Raw genomic sequence first — 18,522 nt, 5'->3', positions numbered from 1 at the left:
TGTATGTATTCATTTATTATGTTTAATTAACTAATACAAGATCAATAACTCTAATGTATGATGGGCATCTTCACAAACAGCATCTGGAACAAATAAAAATATGGAATCTCATTTTGCATTTCAATTCTTACAATCGTCAGAAGTTCGGTAAATGGTGCAAGCAGCGTCACGTATATCATGTGTTCCAGTTTGAGTGAGCGAATTATTAGCCGATGAATATTATGAGGCACCGATCCACCTACTTGCTGCAAAGAGAACAGGTACGCAAAAACACGATTACACTCGTGTGTTGGTCATACAGACTTATTTGCTTAAAGAGTTTAATAGAGCTTTATATGACAGATCTCGTTTGTAGTACTACCGCCATGTTTATTTCTGCCGCCAAACAACCGTGTAATTTCTTAGTCGTGCACTCTTGACAAAGTGGTTGCAGAGATGAAATAGATGAAAAGAAAGTAGTCCTTTTCTAAACTGTTAAAAAATCTGTCTGTATAATTTTTATTTTTTTAATATATTTTCTGCATGGCCTCTTACTAGAAGACACCTGGACCAATGTGGATTTTTCTGGGTGCTATAGTATACTCAATGTTTTTGACTAGGATGAGGTTTTCGATAAATTTTACCCATATACAGGCTCATTTGATAAAGCAATCTTGATGAAATTTGGTATAGAGATTGTTAGCATTCTGGAGCAGTATAGTAAAGGATAAATATACAGCTCCTTTTTTGGGAAAACATTGAAGGGAATAGCTAATGGGTGAAATAGAGGCTATTGATGATTGTGACTTACATCTTTATTTCTATTCAACTGTGCATCAACAACATCTTGGTCAACACTGCAGGGTAGAAAGAAGTCTACAGACTCGAAAAGTCCTTTGGAATCCAAAACCAACCTATCTTCACCAATTTCCAGGTTCAAATCTTTCAGTTCCACCTGAAATTTTAATTTTGGTGATGTCAGCTTAGCTTAAGAGGTTAAAAAGTAGTGTTATAATTATCTAGAAAACACTAGCTTTATTATCTAAGTAAGGAATGTGCGTAAAATTTTCTAGAAAATATATTTTTAAAACAAGTTTCGAAAGATTATAAATTTCACCCTTTTTTTTATAAAAGGATTTAAACCCAATCCTTTAAAAAAAAAAAAAAGGCTTTTTGTTGTATAATATACTGGAGCATCAGTTAACAGCCGAAAAATAGAAAACATTCACCATCTAGTAATATAGATTTTTCGGCCAAAATTACATAATGTTTATTGTATATCAATTTATATCAATCACAGTGAGTATCAAATACACACAAATTCCTTTTTGCGCCGATCGGCGCAGTTTGCAGCGACCCTGCTTTCTGAGCCCTAGGCCATGGGTTCGATTCCCACTACTGAAAAATGTTTGTGTGACGAGCATGAATGTTTTTCAGTGTCTGGGTGTTTATATGTATATTCTAAGTATTTATGTATGTTATTCATATAAATATTCATCAGTCATATTAGTACCCATAACACAAGCTAAGCTTACTTTGGGGCTAGATGGCAATGTGTGTATTGTCGTAGTATAAAAAATCATTTGAATTAGTTGAGTCCATAAGTCAAATTTTTCAGCATATACTAACCGAAGGTGGTACCATAAATTCAGCTAATAGGTATTCAATCTCTCCTGTGGGAGGTTCACGCCTCAATCTGTACACAAATTCCTTTTTGTTCAATGACTTTGCAGGCTTTTGTATCTCCTCAATTAAGGGCTGAGCTCTCCTTTCCTCACATTTCTTAACATCCCTAATCTGAATTCTATGAGACTGCAAAGTGCCAATGGAATGTCTATTCTTGAGTATTGTGAACCTTTGCATGTCAATTTCAAATTGATATTTATCTTGTAAACCTTCGAATACGACAGTTAAGAAAAATGTTTGGAATAAATCGTCCTTTTCTATCTTTGAAAAGAATTCTGGGTTTATTGCAACATCGTAAGCCATTGCTGGTGCACCTGATTTATCTTGCTCTATTCTTCCCTCGCCGATACTCATGGGAACTCTGTAGCTTGATGGATCTTCAGAATTGAGGATTTGCATCAACTCTTCATTGCTTATGTCTACTGGACTTGGTATGGCTTCAGTGAGACAAATGTTGACAAACATTTTCTTGTTTTCAGGTTTTGTAAATGTCTTAACACAAAAACCTATAAATTTTATTAAAAACATTAATAAACAATAGGATAATTTTGTTTGTGATACTTCAAAAGTAATATTGACAATTTTATTAATGTTGTAAGAATCAAAAAATTTGATTTATCTCATGAAAAGAAAAAAACACTTCTAGTATTACAATAACTTTAGAGTTTGATCTAACATATGACAAAACTAGCCTAATTTGTTATGCTTTTTCTCAGAGCAGGGCATGTTGAGTCTTTGTTTTTTTTTTAGCTTTAGAAAAATATATATGAAAGCTTTTAGGAACCAACAAAGCTTCTCTGAATAAACAATTTAAGAGTTTGAGTTTATTGCCATTTCCATTGTTGCCATATTGAGATTGACTTATATAATATTATTTAAGTGTTTAGAATCATCAAAGAATGGTGCATCTGTCAGCATTTATATAATCTTCATTTTCTATTGTATTACACATAGTTAAACAAATGCTGATATACTTTTTAAACATTTCAGATCTGATATTTATTTCTTCTGTTTATTTTAGTAAGATGCGGTATGCATACCTATTACAGTGGCAGTGTTAATGAAATATATCATTTTATAAATTTTTAAATACATAAACAAATTACAGAAATGATAGGATTGAAAGCTGCAACTCTCTGGCAATCATGGCCTGGCAACTTTGACCTACGCTACGCTGATGAAGATATTAGTATATGCTTTTTAATATCAGTTTCATAGCGACCTCCTATTTACTCGAAGTGAAGTTAAAAAACAGTATTATAAATTATAAAAATGAAATATATCATTCCTTGAGAATGTCAATTTTACCTGGCCGTGGCTTTACAATTTGCGATGGAACTGCTTCAGCCATCAGCTTATTGAATTCCTCTTCCACAGGGTTTTCCTAAAATAGACAAAATTAATCAACATCATCATCCTCAGTGTAATGACGCCACTGCTGCTAGCTGCTATTATATTACAAGTTAGCCCTTGACTGTAATATCATCTAATACCACCACTTCATAAGTGCCTGTGACAGGCCTACATGAATAAAGAAATTTTGAATTTGAATTTAATGGTAAGTGAGGATCCAGTCTAAGATGGTAGCAGTCTACCCTGTTTACAGATCAGATACCCCAATCAGTTTCTACCTGACATTGTACAGGAACACTAAGTTGCTTTTCAGTTTTGTTGGTAGGGTTATAACTAGCCCTTACTAAAGCCTCCCACCTGACAAAAATTTAGAGAATAGACATACTGTGCTGTTCAAATATGATGAGATCACATACTGTTAATAACCAGGACCAAGAGTTATAACATGTATTTTAGATATAGAATAAGGCAAACTCTCGGAGACACGGTCGATATTGTATACCTTGTTGAATACCGATGAATTACAAGTGCGTTGAAACGTAAGCTTTTGACCATTTCAAAAGCTTTATAATCAAAATTTAAAAACACTTACTCTTACGATTCTCATGTTGCTTTCCATTATTGTTGGATCTATTTCCAATGTTATTGATTTTTTTTTCATTGTTTTGATTGCTATGCTCGCAGTTTTAGTATAGGGGAAACTCCTTTGACTTTACCGGTTAGCTATTTAGGAATTATTTTAGGATCATTCGCAAAATATGTTTCAATAGAAATAGGAACGAAACTGCTGCAAAAGATTTTTAAATGACAGAACACTGAACGGTCCTATGAAGATTGAAGACAGAAGTTCAATGAAAATTGAAAATTTATTTTAAGCCATAGACAAAATTCCAAAGAGTTGACATAGAACTGTAAATAGATAACAGAATGTTAAGGCGAATGTGATAATAGTTCAGAAATCAGCCGTACTGATTATGGAGGGTAGAGAGTCATCTTATATGGGAGAAAAGTTGAAAAAGTGTCCAGTTGTTGCGCTAAATAACAGTTCAAAAATCCTCCACAATGGCGCTGGTGGATGCACAGGGTATGGTATGAATGTAGCAATCGTAGATGAATTGAAGTATGCCGAGTTAAAAAATTTTATGTCATTATCGACTAAAGTAGTTAATTATTGAGAATTTCAACAACTTACGTTGTACAAAATATTGTGGTAAATATAACCTTACTTCCTTGTATCTCCATACTTCCTTGTTTATTTTTCAAGCCTACTCTAACAATATTTATATTTGGCGCTTCTTTTAAGAGTTACCCTGATGCAAATGTGGCGCCATCCTAATTTAATACATTTTGACGACACTTTTTCATATACACAGATGACTCTCCTTACCTCTACCCTCCATAGATCTGAGATAGCATACCACAGATAAAACTTGAAAAGATTGCTCATGTCACAGTCATCCCATTATCCGTCAATGACCATATCCGTCATTCAGCCGTCAAGGGAAGTAGGTCGAAAAAGTATGTAGTCAATGTCTAATTTTCGGATTATTTCACTATCATTTACATTTAAATATTCCTTTTTGTAATGCAAAGTTTTGCAAAATCGCCTTGATTATGAATTTGGTTGATATATCTTAGGCAACACGTAACCTTAGTGGAAATATACTCAAAGGTATAGTATGCAAAATAAAAATTATTCATTTGCCATATTTTGTCCATTTGATCGTATTTTCGTGATACTTAGCAGTAGTGTGATACCTGTTTCGAAAGTAGAAGTGGTATGCGAAAAGTCTGGAAGTACTTAGTTGAGGAAATGAAAGATTTGACTCTGATATTAGGAAAATAAAATCGCTTGTCGGCTGGTTCGAGGTGAATGTAATACGTATGCATAATATAAATCGTAAGAATAACAACACCTTTGATTAAGTTTCTGTGATAAAATTACAAACTTGTGAATAGGCGTTGCAATTCTTTCCGTATCAGTGTCTCGAAAAGCGTAATTACATAAAGTACAATCAATTAAAACCAATCTTGTTTATTATTATCAGAAAGTTAATTTAAATACCACCTTAATAATTATAAGTTTGAGTTTTTTTCTTATGTAATTTGCCTTGTTAATTCCTAGCTGCAGTTATCTAGTTTCTTAAACTTCATTTTTAATTGTAGTTATATTGTAAGAATAAAATTATTACACACAGTCAAGTTTTTACAAAATACATTGCTTTATTACAATGAAAAATAATACTTTTTCCACCTAAACTTCCACACTAAAGGTATGCACCTTTTTATACCAAGTATCATATTACAGTTCTTTTTATAACTTAGTTTTCTTTTAGCTTGAAAGATAATTTAATTCATGCCAAAAACCGCAAAGAAATCCAGTAACTAGCAGGTCTTCTGTCTGACCTTTAGTCATTAAAACTGTGTTCATTAAATTTTATTCTGTAAATCAATGTATTGTGCATATTGGTGGCTTAATCTATTTATTTTGGTTACATGTTATTCACAGGATCTGATCACCATATTAGTATTAGTATTTTAAAATGTTGAGGTTAACTGTGAACAGATAGCCTTTATATAATAATAGCATACTTGAAATTAAAGAATTTTGAATTCAGACATTCCAGATACTGCTTTGCATATTTTAAAAGATGGATTATGCAATTTACAAAGCAAAGCTGTTGGTGCTGACAATAAACTGTGGTTAAAGTATGACCATATTAGGGTTAATGTTATAAACCATTACGAAAAATTGCAAAGATTTAGGCCTTGTCTTGCTTTTTACTACTCTTAAGTTAACTTGATTCTGCATTCTCTTCTATCCGTTGATAAGAGATAATTGCAGTCTAAGATGGAGGCTGGCTAACCTGTTGGATAAAGGTAAGACAGTTACATTGAACCCTTACCTCTAATCTTCATGTGATATCATACCAGGTCACAAAATCAAATTGGTCATTGAAACTGTTGCTACTGTGTATCATGGACTTAGCTTAATTTGCCAACATAGATAAAATCATGACGTATCTTCTTTTCCTGGGCCTGACTTCATACTTTGTTGGCCTAAACTGTTGTACATGTATCTCATAATCTTGACGTATTTCCTGGCTGCTTATACTGGCACTGCTAAAACATATATAGTTATATACATTGATGTAAGATGATCTTTTATTATATTTTAACTTTCTTCCATAGACATATGGCATAGAAAAGCGAAGATGGCCGATAAACACAGCCTGAACTATGACGTAAGGGAGCTGAAATTAGGGGCCAGTTTCACCAATAACAAAACGTCGCAATATCATACGATTAAATGTGAGTTCCATTGATTATTTGTTTTATCTTATTTAAAGCATCACCTATTATAATGTAGACACTTAAATTTATATTTTGGGACTATATTTGAGGCTATATATAAAGCTATGTAATAAAGCCAATTAAGTCGGCAATTGTAACAGGATTACTGGCTAACAAGTTAGCTTTACCCACAAACTGCACTGCATATACTGCTATTCCTTGAGCATAGCATTGCCTTGTATTTTCTCATTCTCTGCCTTGTATTCTGTTCGCGAATTAAGTCAAACAGTCATCATCATATCAACCCATTACCGGTCCACTACAGAGTACGGGTCTGGGGTTAGGGCCGTAGTCCGGATTGCTGTACTGCACACACCTTTGAGGACTGTATGGAAAACTCTCAGGCATGCAGGTTTCCTCACGATTTTTTTCTTGCACCATTGAAGCAGGTGATACTTTCCTTAAAACGCACATAACTTTGAAAAGGTATAGGGACGGAGGCACGCTAGGATTCGAACTCGGCCCCAGGAAAGTGAAGTTGAAGTCCTACCTATCACTTGTTACGAGACGATCATTCAGTTACAAATAAAATGATTCAAGAGTGAGTGGGTAAATTGAAGAGAGTGTTTAATTAAACTTTGACTGCTACTTCTGCATCACATGTTCCAATCTAAGACAAACTAAAGTGCCAGCTGGTGTAGCAGTTTGTCTTACATTGGAATATTCACAATATTTTAATTAAAATCAGATATTATGTTTAAAAAGCAACCCAAAATATGCATGGTATAAATAGATGCTATAGTGTTACCTATATGTCAATTGGTTGAGATGATGATGATGATGATAGTGTTACCTATATTTATGCTATAGGGTGTCAACTTTTATTGAATAAACAACGTTAAGCTGATTTTTTTTAACCTAGTGTTATAAAAGAGCCCTACACAAAACTTAGTTTGGGTTTTTTTTTAATACTACAAAAAATCATTTGTATGTAAGCCATATGGACAAAGCTTAGATGTAAAAGATCTTGTTTGGTGAGTTGAGTGGTTTCAGGTCACCAAACAGATAGAAATACTTTCGCATTTTAGAAATTGCTATGAAAAAGTACGAATTACATACATACATTATTGCCATTAAACTTAATTTTAAACATGCAAACCCATCAAGTCAAAAACCACCTAAGTACCAAAACTTAATTTTAAAACACCCCTCAAAAATTACCTACATGCTCTCGGCTGATAAAACAATGTAAGACTGCTATAGGTAACTATTTCATTGTTTGTATGATTGCACCGTTACTTGAAATGTCTTTAATGCCTAAACTTTAAAAAATAGTATCTGAAATAATAAACTATTAGTTTATTCGCAAATTGGCGGTTTTAGTACTTTTGTTTCCGTAGCCAACGCTCTAGTACTTCGACGATGATGATTACAGATATCTTTTGTCGGGATGGGTATATGGTTTTAAAGCATGATACCCAAGTTAATATTAGATCTACCTTAACCTAAGTTTAAACAATGTATTAACACATTAAACCAATCGTTGTAACTACGCGATTGATGAATTTCTTAACGACACGGCTGCTTGGAACCGGGCTGCTCCACTCTCATCTCTCACGAGATAGAAAAGTTCTAAAGATTGTTAAAATGATGTTGAAAAAGAGCGATCTGCTAAGTTTCTTGCCGGCTCTTCTCTGTAGAATCTGTCTTCCGAACCGGTGGTAGAGTCACTACAAACAGACTGACATGACGTTTCAAAAGTGCTTATAAACTAGGCCTACTTGAAATCAATTAAATTTGAATTTGATGATAGTGATTATCTTTGAATTTCGTTACAGATGATTTTAAGCCAGCATCGGTGGATGTCAATAAGATGGCTACAGTGGATGTTGGGACCAATAATCAAGTGACTGTGACTGTGCCACATTTAGGTAAGACACTTAATGAAGTAATCAATTGTTTTAAATTTAACATACTACGACAATACACACATCGCCATCAAGCCCCAAAGTAAGCGTAGCTTGTGTTATGGATACTACGATAGCTGATTAATATTTTTATAAATATAATACACATAAATACTTATAATATACAGATAAACACCCAGACACTGAAAAACATACATGATCACCACACAAGCATTTTCCAGTTGTGGGAATCGAAGCCACGGCCTTGGACTCAGAAACTCGCTGCCCACTGCGCCAATCGGCTGTCAAAATTGTATGCATTCATTTACACAGCATTTATTTTATTTGGCGGATCGCAGTGAGGTCAAGATCTTGATGACCCAAGACCGTCGCAGTCGGTATACAGTTTGAACGATTACTGATTTATCCTTGTAAAACAGATCATAAATTAATATTTAAGATTCTTTAAATTTCTGTACATAGTTTTTAGAATTTATTTACTTTAAAGTGTGTACGATATATTTCGGATAGTCGATTGTAGTAGATTCAGGAAGATTGGGGCAAAAATATCGAAAACAAAATATTAATTCCAACGGTCAATATAACTATAGAAGCAGGTTATAAACAGGTTATTTCGTAATATGTGGTTTGAGATTTATTCTTCACTTTAAATTATGTTTGTCTATTTGAATTTCTGTATTAAAACATCCAAATTCTTACGATTCAATCGGAGTCATTCAAAATACTAAATTTCTCAACTTGGTAACAATTGGCATTTTGGACTATTAACTCCATTGCGTATTATTCTAATTCAAAATTTCCATTTTGAAACTCCGTTACGTTCTACGTGCGATCACGGCACGGTTTGCATGGACAGAAGGCATTATTCTCCTCGGGGAAAGGACAACATGTTATTTTCATGTCAGTTTGATCAACTCTCTCAGCGTTGGCGAACGGGTGGAAATAATGTATGTGTATACGCGGGGGTAAAAAGTATCAAGACGTTGCTCACGAGATTATTGCTCCGATAGTTGTTTCAGTCAATGGTCTTCTCTTGAAAAGCTTCGACCAATATCTTAAGAAGCTTTCGCTTGGTGGTCAGATCAATTGTAGTTCTTGAAATGCGTATTGTGAGGATAACTTACTCGCGAGGCTTCACTCTGGAGCCCTGACCGCCGGGTACTTTGGGACTCAAAAGCCGCGCAAGCGTAGGAGTGGATTTCTTTGAATGAATTTTATAAAAACTTAAAATTTTTAAATATTTAAAGAAAAATGTAGGATAAACTTCTCCTATTCCCTGATTCCAAGCTTTGGCTGGTGGAAACGAAAATTTTATACCATGTCATATAACCGGGGGATATAATTTTTATCTCCCATGTCTAACTCCTCTCTCTTTAACTCCGGTTTTAGTAGTCTCGTAATAAGTCTAAAGCAAAATGTTTTTTAACGTAGTTTAAGCGCTTAGAGTTATTTGGCCTTCGCTTTAAATATTCTATAAATAGTATTTTTAGATTTTGATCGATGTCATTTAAAGTGAATGACGTTCAGATATCAGCATATTTGATAACACTTTAGCATTTAATTAATGCAATAATTATCTTAACCCTTATCTTATTTTGTTTATATAAGTAATCATTAAGTAGTTTACTGTGGAGCTAATATCCCCCGGATTATTTTTAAATGTAGCCTCGAAAGTACGCTTTTCACATAAAATATGCCAGTCGCTATTTTAACTTTAAAATGAAATCTAGTTGACGAACTCCCTGGCTTCGTTTCATAATTTCAATTGACGGCCCTGCTCTCTGAGCCCAAGGCCGTGGGTTCGATTCCCACAACTGGAAAATGTTTGTGTGACGTACATTAATGTTTTTCAGTGTCTCGCTGTTTATTGGTATATTATAAGTATTAATTTTTATTATATTCATAACAATATTCATTAGCTATCTTAGTACCCATAACACAAGCTACGCTTACTTTGGGGCTAGATGGGGGTGTGTATTGTCGTATAGTATATTTATTTATTTTATTTATAAGTTATCGCTCGACGCAACGCAAAAAGTTTCGATTCAAAAAGTTTTTAACTTTAATGTTATTTCATGTTTTTTTCAATTTCAGATGGCGCTGGTGTACCCCAAACAGTTTTCAAGGGCAGCCAAAGGCCGTACACAAAGGAATGTGTACTTATCATAGATAGGGTAACCGGAGAGATTACGTTAGAGAAGCTGTCCAGCAATATACAAGTCAAGAAGACAAGGTATGTAATTTTCTTATTGATGTGAAACTTCTATAGGCGGAGAGTAAACCTGATTGTTACGCTATATGATTGAACTTTTGTATTTCGTATGTAACAATAAAAATGAATATTAATTTTGTAATAAAACAGTCATTATTAACCAACTTACAATATGCAATATCTGATTCCTGTCGTAATCTGTTCAAATAACTTAAAGAAAAAAATTTCGATGTTAAAAATGCCAGGCGTCCCGTGACGGCTGACGCATTTTTTCATATATGTATTTAAATTCTTTGTTTATACACCACATCAAGTTGAGAAAAATAAAAAAAGAACAGACACGTCAAGTACGTAGTGAGATACAAAAGGCCGCCTTATCGCTTAGTAGCAATCTCTGCCAGGCAACCTTAGGATAAGGAAAACTAAAAAGAAAACGAAAAGGTGGGGTACACTGGTAAAAACGTACATACAAATAACTAGATTATATCATCAACCAGTACCTCGCTGGCCAATTGCGGATTGGTAGACTTCACACGCCCTTGTGAATGTTATGAAGTACTCTCAGGCATGCAGGCTTCTTCACGATGTTTTCCTCCACCGTTCACAGCAAGTGATATTTAAATTTCTTAAATTAAAAACTCCGAAGAGTCAGTGTAGTAAATACATACTAATACATAAAACAGACACACATACAACAATACTATTGATAAATATAGAAAATAAATAAACTACAGAATATATAAATATGAGTTAACAGTAAATAAATAATAGTGGTCTTTATTAAGCGAGATAAAGAGCCGTAACAGCATTTTTAAATATGCCCAGTTAGATTGTACTTTTGATGGTAGCGAGGGTGCTGCATCTAGAATCCTGAGTGTAGTGAGGGGTTTAAGGGCGCTGAAATAGCATTATTCCTGCGTTCAATACTCTACTATACACACCTCGAGAATAAAATCAATCACAATACAGTACAAGATAGAGATTTTCACTTAAATGTTATAACTTTAGTAGTACTAGAGCTTTTTGTGCCAGAGATCGTCTGGGGAATGAATGAATGAATGAATACAATTGTACACCACACAGCAAAAGTACAAATATAATAGAGCGTTAAGGTAGAAGGTACATTTGGCTGCCTTATCGCTATATAGCGATCTTTTTCAGGCAACCAGTAGAAGAAAATACAATGGAAGCTTGAATGAAGCAAAGCAACATATATATTTGACGGCTAACTGGCGTTTGTGCATACACTATCGAGTCAAAGTAATATATCGTATTTATTTCCTCATTGCTATCAAGTATGATTTATTTTAGGAGATTTATTGTAACGCAAGCCGGGCTTTTCGGCTTGTATAGTATGTAATAAATCGGCTTGTATAATAACAATAAACAATATAAACAATAAACCTGATGGCGAATGGAAAACCATTGCCTATGAACTGAGCAACACGTCACAGGACATGCTAGGAATACGTCGTGCAACGTGCCATGTGTTTATTAACCTAAGATATCGGCAACCTTCAGACCTGAACACATCATAGCAACAATGCTGCTTAGCGGCAGAAATAAGCATGGCGACAGTACTTCCCCGGACGAGCTCTAGTCCCAAAATCGCTCGTCGGCGGTCTACAAACGCTGCGTTTACCGGTGGGAAGTCGCCATTCATTCTTTTGGACTTTGGGACCACGACATCCATCTGTTCTCCAAGTATAGTACCGGGTATATTCGATTTGGTCAAACCATCTCCTTTCTACCATCGAACTGCGAGGCACCGAAAGAATCTGCACCGTTACGTGGTTGAAATACCATCAACACGTAGCGTTTTGCTTCTTCCTTTCTGATCCGCACCGCAAAGGCCTGGAATGCCCTCCCATCTTCCGTCTTCCCTGATACCTATAATCTGGGTACCTTCAAATCAAGAGTGAATAGGCATCTTCTAGGCAAGCGCGCTTCTTCTTAGGCTGCATCATCATTTACCATCAGGTGTGATTGCAGTCAAGCACTTGTCTATATATTTAAAAAAAAAAAAAATATGTATATATGCACCACCTAACTTTTTTCTGGAACTGTTTTTTATCTTCGCCATTGGTTGCCTGGAAGAAATCGCTATGAAGCGATAAGGTCGCCAAATTGTATACGTTGTTTTCTTATACTTTTCTTTTTGTTCTATGTACTTTTTGTAATGTGCAATAAAAGTATATTCATTCATTCATTCATACCGCCACTGTTCATAGGCACACGATGATGATGTATTTATTCCCCTTTCAGACAGGAAACGAGTCAGAAGCCGCGGCCGTTGACGCCCGTCACGTCTGACTTCATGAACACCACGCAGCGCTCCTCGTCGAGGACACGGGTCACGACCAACAAACGTACTAATAATAACCCAGGTAATATATCTCATAAAAGGCCTATGCACATGATCGTGTTTACTACGCGAAATTGTGTATGTCATGAACGTGCGTTTATGGCGTACAAGTACTCTATACAGATAGTTAAATTCATCATATTAAACCCAACAAGCTTACTTAAAACAGAAAACAATGATACTTAATATATCACTGAATAGGTAACGGCCGTTGCACATGGCGTGTTTAATACGCGTCGCGCACCTGCTCTTGTTACGACCGTGCGTGCGTTGTAGACGTCAAAAAGTAGGTTGTTTAATGGAAAGTTCGCGACCAACAAGCGCACTAGTAACAACCAAGATAATATATGACCAAGAAGGTAAGGGCCTATTCACTTGGCGAGTTTACCACGCGAAGTGGATGTACGTGTCACGAACATGCGTTTTCGGTGCGCTAGAAGTCCAAAAACAAGAACGTCAAATGCTATGGTCACGACCTACAAGCGCACTAATAACATAGGCCCTTACCTATTCTGATATTACATATTTCACAGAATAGGTAAGGGGCTATGCACATGGCGTGTTTACTACGCGAAGTGTACTTGCGTTAACGGTATCGTTGTAGCTCGAATAACAGTTCGTTGAATACAAGAGTCATGGCCAATAAGCGGTCTTAAATGACCATGGTAATATATTATCACAGAATTGGTAAAGGCCTATACACATGGCGTGTTTACTGCGCGACGATGATAAGCGTTTACGGCATCGCTGAGGCACGAAAATAATGAAAAAGAAACTACCTACAAGTGCACTATATAATAATAACTAACTTGATAAAACTAAATTGTGGTGAAAAAAAAAGACAAAACATTTTGACTTTGACTTGGACTTTCGTTTTTGCGACAGGTGCCGCAGCTAGCGCTCAGCAGAACAACCAGGCCCGTTTCAACAATGGCGCTCAGAAGTCTCAGAACGTTATGGTCAGATCCCCTCCAAGGGTCAAGACTTCTCCCCCACAAGCTCCGTGAGTGTATTTTTTGATGGATAGTTATTTGGCTTCAATCAATAACGTATTAGATATTAAGTCCCCGTACAAAATCAAAGAGCTAGCCCGAAGTGTAGAAAATATCCTGGTTTAAGTTAAACAAATAAAAAATTAATACGTTAACAATTATTCATTGTAAAGTCGACATCTCCTGAAGATGCTCCGGTTTCGGAGCGAAACGTGCGTAGAGGGTACATTGCCTAAGATCTGTTTGGTGTGGAGTATAAGGATTGAAGAAATTTTAAATTAAACAATACATTCCCCTGCTGTTCGCGGAGTATAGCAAATTAAGCTTAATTTTCATAATATATTAGGGATTTCCGAAAAGTAACGCCTGCTTCTATCCAATATAATAAAAAACGTTTTTTGTACTTTTGTTATTGATCGACTAATGAAATAAGATTGCAATAGCAGACTTAGTACACTGGAGCTTGACCAGCGAGGCAGTCTTGTATAATATTATATATTTATTAAACAGTTGGTCGGCTGGCGGTAACAGTACGCACGCATCGCTCCCTATGATAGGGCTAGATGATGCACTAGCCGGCGCCTCGCCGCCGCCAGCGCCCGCCCACGGACCCGCCCACAACGCCCACGGCAGCTCCCACAACACCCACGGGCCCTCCCACAACTCCCACGCGCCTGCACAAAACGCTCATGTGCCTGCGCATAACGCCCACGTGCCTGCGCATAACGCCCACGTGCCCGCGCATAATACTCACGTGCCCGCCCACAATGCGCATGTGCCCGCCCATAACGCCCACGTGCCAGCGCATAGCGCCCACAACGCCCACGTGCCCGCCCACGCTCCACACGTGCCAGCGCAGGCGCGTCACCTGCCACCGCCAGCGTCGATACCACCGCCGCCCGCTAACACGGTCAGTTTAAACAAAGTACAATACAAATAATTAATTCACATTAATACATTTTTTCAAGGTACATTGGTACATTGTATTATATTTTAAGGTACTATATTCGAACACAAAAATAATAAAAATCGTGTCATTACCGGACTCCATTTCAGTTGCAATTATTTTATTTTTGCATTTTTTTTCTTTATAGGGTTGATCAGGTCGTAGTGTTCATCATAAATCAAATTTTATTTTGAATTTTTTCAGTTTAGAATTTGTCGAATTTAGAATTTTAGAATTTAGAATTTATCGAATTTAGAATTGTTTGAATTTCCCATTACAGCAGCCACAAGCACCGCGCCAGGAAGACAGTTCGTCCAGCTCCTCGAGTGACAGCGACAGTGGCAGTGGCAGTGATAGCGACAGCGACGACAACGATACCAGCGCGCGACCACCAGTCACTAACGGTAAAGTTATGTTTTTAATCCACATTCGAAGAATACCGTCATAAATAATTTATGCGGCAACTTCAACAGTATACGCTTCGCACACCACCGAAGCGCTCAAAAATTTCAACATACAGATAAATAAATAAATGATTTATGGATATAAACAGAAGGAATATTTTTTCCCGTCTTAAAACATTTTTTCATTAATACTCCGCTACTATTGTCATGTTTTATAGCCTTCTATAAATGGACTCTCCAACAAAAAAGTGTTTCAATTCGAACCCTAATGGTTCGAAATGAAACATTCCTGAGATTAGCGCGTTCTACCAAACAAACCGTTATATTAAGATATTGCAATTTTGTTTGACGCAAATAACTTAGAAACGTTACGTGCTTGGATTCGAACTCGGCCCCTCGAGAGCGTAGCTGAAGTTCTAAACACTAGGCTATAAACGCCGGGTATTAGTATAGATAAATAATTCGTATATTTTTTCAGGTACCGCAAGCAATGCTGCCCTTCCAACCGACGTTCTCAATGACGACCTTTGCCTCTCCGAGTCGGGTAGTGACTCCGACTGACCCTCACAAAGACATTTTTCGTTCCCCATCAAATATATCCCATAACATTAACTTTCCGGGGGGGGGGGGGTTAAACCCCCCCCCCCAACTCCTTCTAAAAAAAAACATGGCAAGCGAACGTGATTCGGATGTTCAATTTTTCTTACTTCTATAACACTTTGTGAAACTTTTCAACGGCATCAACAAAATGAGGTAAACAAATTATAAAGCAACACCGCATTCTCAACTAGCTCTCTGTCAGATGACATCTTAAAATCCTGTTTAAAACGCCTATAATGATATACGGCGTACGTAATAAATGGCGGTCTCATCACTAAAATGTTTTGACTTTGCGAGTAATTTAGTAACTTAAAAAAAATTTGGTAATTCCCAAAACGTGGTATCTGAGCTCGTGAATTCGAATAAAACTTTGGACTTTCTACAGTTGTCAAAAAGCAATGATGCGTGTGGGGAATACTACTAGCCCCCGAATGAATAGGAAGTAGTTTGATTTGACTAAAGCACTAGACTAAATTTTGGCTATTCATACATTAGTATATTTGCAAGCCTAGTTATGTGGAGATGGGGTAGTATGTCCACAAGTTATTACAGTATTCATTACAATAAATAAATCTAGCATTGATACATTTACTAATAACTGTACAAAGTTTTCATAAACATTACGCGGTGGCAGCCATAACATCAGCTGGGTTTACATTTAAGGTTCAATGTCACGTATAACTATGAACTAAAAAATATCACTTATGCCCGTTTTCAATAAACCTAGGAATCGCCTTAATCGGATGCGTATTGATTTAGGTGATTCCTAGAGAGAAAAAAGGTTTCACGAACTCCTATGTGATGTCTAACGACGTTAGGCGCCTTCTAAAGTTACGACGCCGATTCGGCGGATGGTAAAGTTTGGGGGACTCGTAAATTGATACTTGACAAATAAAAAAAAAATATAAATTCCGTTTTTATTTTATAAATCTTTAATCCATACGAGAAATGAAAAAGATTGTAATACAAGCACAAAATACCACACCTTGTGACAAGAACCATAGACAAGTTTGTTTATGGGGGGTGTAGCGTAGTGAAAATCGATTGTGAAAGGTAAATGTTTGCCTTGGAATCTTCTTTGATGAAGTTACTTAGGCATTGCTTTGTCTGTCGTTAGTGAAAACGGGCATGGTTATTGAAAAAAAAATTGTCGCAGAACGACGGCTCCCAGTGGCCGTACAACTAAAAATTCGTAGTGGAAATATTACACGCTATTACGCATTTCTGTTTTTCAAAACGGCGTATACTAGTTGTTTCAGAGCGTAGGAGGCAATGTAATTTAAAGATAACAATAAAATCGCTAACGTTTAAAAACGATTACCTAGTATCAAATAACAATTGATGAGCTCGGAGTCACTTTCGCGGCGACAAATTGAAACGTACTCAGCATTGCTAGTTTGATAAAAAATGATATACCGTGGTCTGCGCGAACTGCCCTTAGTAATTCAGATCGTTTATAAGTGTCCAAAAACTGATGTGAAAGCAAAATGTCCTAATGCCACTCGTTTGAGAGTTTAAAATCTATTGGGTATACCTGGAAGCAATATATATTTCCCACACGCCATTATTTATGATGCCGTGCTAATGAAAATTGTGACGTGGCATTTTGCTAAAACTGAGTCCTGTATCTGCAAGAGAAACTTTAGGAGAGTCACAATGTTAAACCTTTTTTTTTTTAAATTCAGAGTCGCGCTTTTTCGTGGATATCGGCATTATAGTTGAAGACTGCAGTAACTTTTACCAGTACAAAATCGGTGCCCTTACGCGAAAATTTTCGCCACTAAATAAAATAAATTACACTTATATTAAAAACAATCGTATTATATCATAAGATTGTAACGTAATTTAATAATTAACTTTAATGGCATTAAAAATCGGTGTGAAAAAGTACATTTTTGTAAATTTTATACTATTTAACGAACCTCGTTTTTTATTCGAAACCTTTAAGCAATAATGTATTACCTATTAGAGATGAAGTTGCAACGCAATTTGTAGCGCTACGCTTTGCAGTCCACTGGGCTGCAATTGTCAAATATTTGTGACTTTTAGACGCGTCACTGCAAATGGTCCTCAATTGAATATATCAATACTTATAAAAACATTTATCATTATCACCTATACTGGCATTACACAGGCTACGGGTCTCCTGCCGTAGTTCACCTCACTGGCCACGTACGGATTGGTGGATTTCACGCCTTTGACAACAGAAGTCTTTCTTCCCCCAAGTCCAAGAGGAGGCCAAAGTCCTATAAATAGAATATCAACAATTCGAGTATATACTGTACCTACTAACACTCATGACACAATCAACATACAAAGCGTATCTGCTTTTGTAAAATAGAAGGTGAATCAATCTTGATGAAATTTGGTACGGAGATATTTTGTATCCTTTTACGCCTTAAAAAGGACCCAAAAAAATATTATGCAGCTATTTATTTCTAAAAGTGTCTATATTAAAATAAACTCTGTGGTACAATACATTAGAGTTTTGAATGAGGTTGCATGTAAAGGTGATATTTTAGTCATCCGCGTGACCAACAGCGTGCGCATACATGTCCTTTGGACATCAGGAGTAGATGGTACATTTATTACTAAAAGTTTAAAACATTCGACTCTTGCCAGGTTTTACATACCTAAATTGCGCTAGTTTTTCGATCGTTTGTTTTTGAATGTGCCTGTTATGGAGTAATTCAAGCAACATAATTCCAACACCCAAAACTACGCGAAACGTATTGACTGAATCATATCGTGGTATTTTCTATG

General features: G+C 36.1%; 2 protein-coding genes across 3 annotated transcripts; one reads left to right on the top strand and one right to left on the bottom strand.

Moving 5' to 3' along the window:
* Nucleotides 1-3,897, bottom strand: LOC120627483 (PIH1 domain-containing protein 1-like). The gene is made up of 5 exons (XM_039895487.1): nt 3,611-3,897; nt 2,974-3,049; nt 1,609-2,171; nt 791-934; nt 1-83 (listed from the first exon to the last, which is right to left on the bottom strand). The coding sequence occupies exons 1-5, from the start codon at nt 3,677-3,679 to the stop codon at nt 51-53; spliced, it is 885 nt and encodes a 294-aa protein (XP_039751421.1). The 5' UTR covers nt 3,680-3,897; the 3' UTR covers nt 1-50.
* A 602-nt stretch (nt 3,898-4,499) lies between these two features.
* Nucleotides 4,500-15,779, top strand: LOC120627296 (ell-associated factor Eaf). 2 transcript variants are annotated; one of them, XM_039895245.1, is made up of 9 exons: nt 4,500-4,536; nt 6,211-6,330; nt 8,151-8,243; nt 10,335-10,473; nt 12,718-12,839; nt 13,703-13,820; nt 14,320-14,719; nt 15,036-15,159; nt 15,638-15,779. In XM_039895245.1, exons 2-9 carry the CDS (start codon nt 6,234-6,236, stop codon nt 15,718-15,720), a joined length of 1,176 nt encoding a protein of 391 aa, XP_039751179.1. In that variant the 5' UTR covers nt 4,500-4,536; nt 6,211-6,233; the 3' UTR covers nt 15,721-15,779. The 2 variants fall into 2 exon arrangements, with proteins under 2 accessions (XP_039751179.1, XP_039751178.1); XM_039895244.1 differs by having other exon boundaries at nt 4,507-4,690.
* The last annotated feature ends 2,743 nt before the right edge of the window (nt 15,780-18,522 follow it).

This window comes from Pararge aegeria, chromosome 11 (genome assembly GCF_905163445.1).
Source record: "Pararge aegeria chromosome 11, ilParAegt1.1, whole genome shotgun sequence".
Taxonomy (NCBI): domain Eukaryota; kingdom Metazoa; phylum Arthropoda; class Insecta; order Lepidoptera; family Nymphalidae; genus Pararge; species Pararge aegeria.
This window is presented reverse-complemented; position numbering and strand designations above follow the sequence as displayed.

Bases quoted from the DNA above. Each gene is read 5' to 3' on its own strand.
- LOC120627483 (XM_039895487.1), bottom strand. From the start codon at position 3,679: ATGAAAAAAAAATCAATAACATTGGAAATAGATCCAACAATAATGGAA. The intron at 935-1,608 runs GTTAGTATATGC...TTAAAATTTCAG, and splicing joins AATTTATGGTACCACCTTCG to GTGGAACTGAAAGATTTGAA. The intron at 84-790 runs GTAAGTCACAAT...TATTTGTTCCAG, and splicing joins AGTTGAATAGAAATAAAGAT to ATGCTGTTTGTGAAGATGCC.
- LOC120627296 (XM_039895245.1), top strand. From the start codon at position 6,234: ATGGCCGATAAACACAGCCTGAACTATGACGTAAGGGAGCTGAAATTA. The intron at 6,331-8,150 runs GTGAGTTCCATT...ATTTCGTTACAG, and splicing joins GCAATATCATACGATTAAAT to ATGATTTTAAGCCAGCATCG. The intron at 8,244-10,334 runs GTAAGACACTTA...TTTCAATTTCAG, and splicing joins TGTGACTGTGCCACATTTAG to ATGGCGCTGGTGTACCCCAA.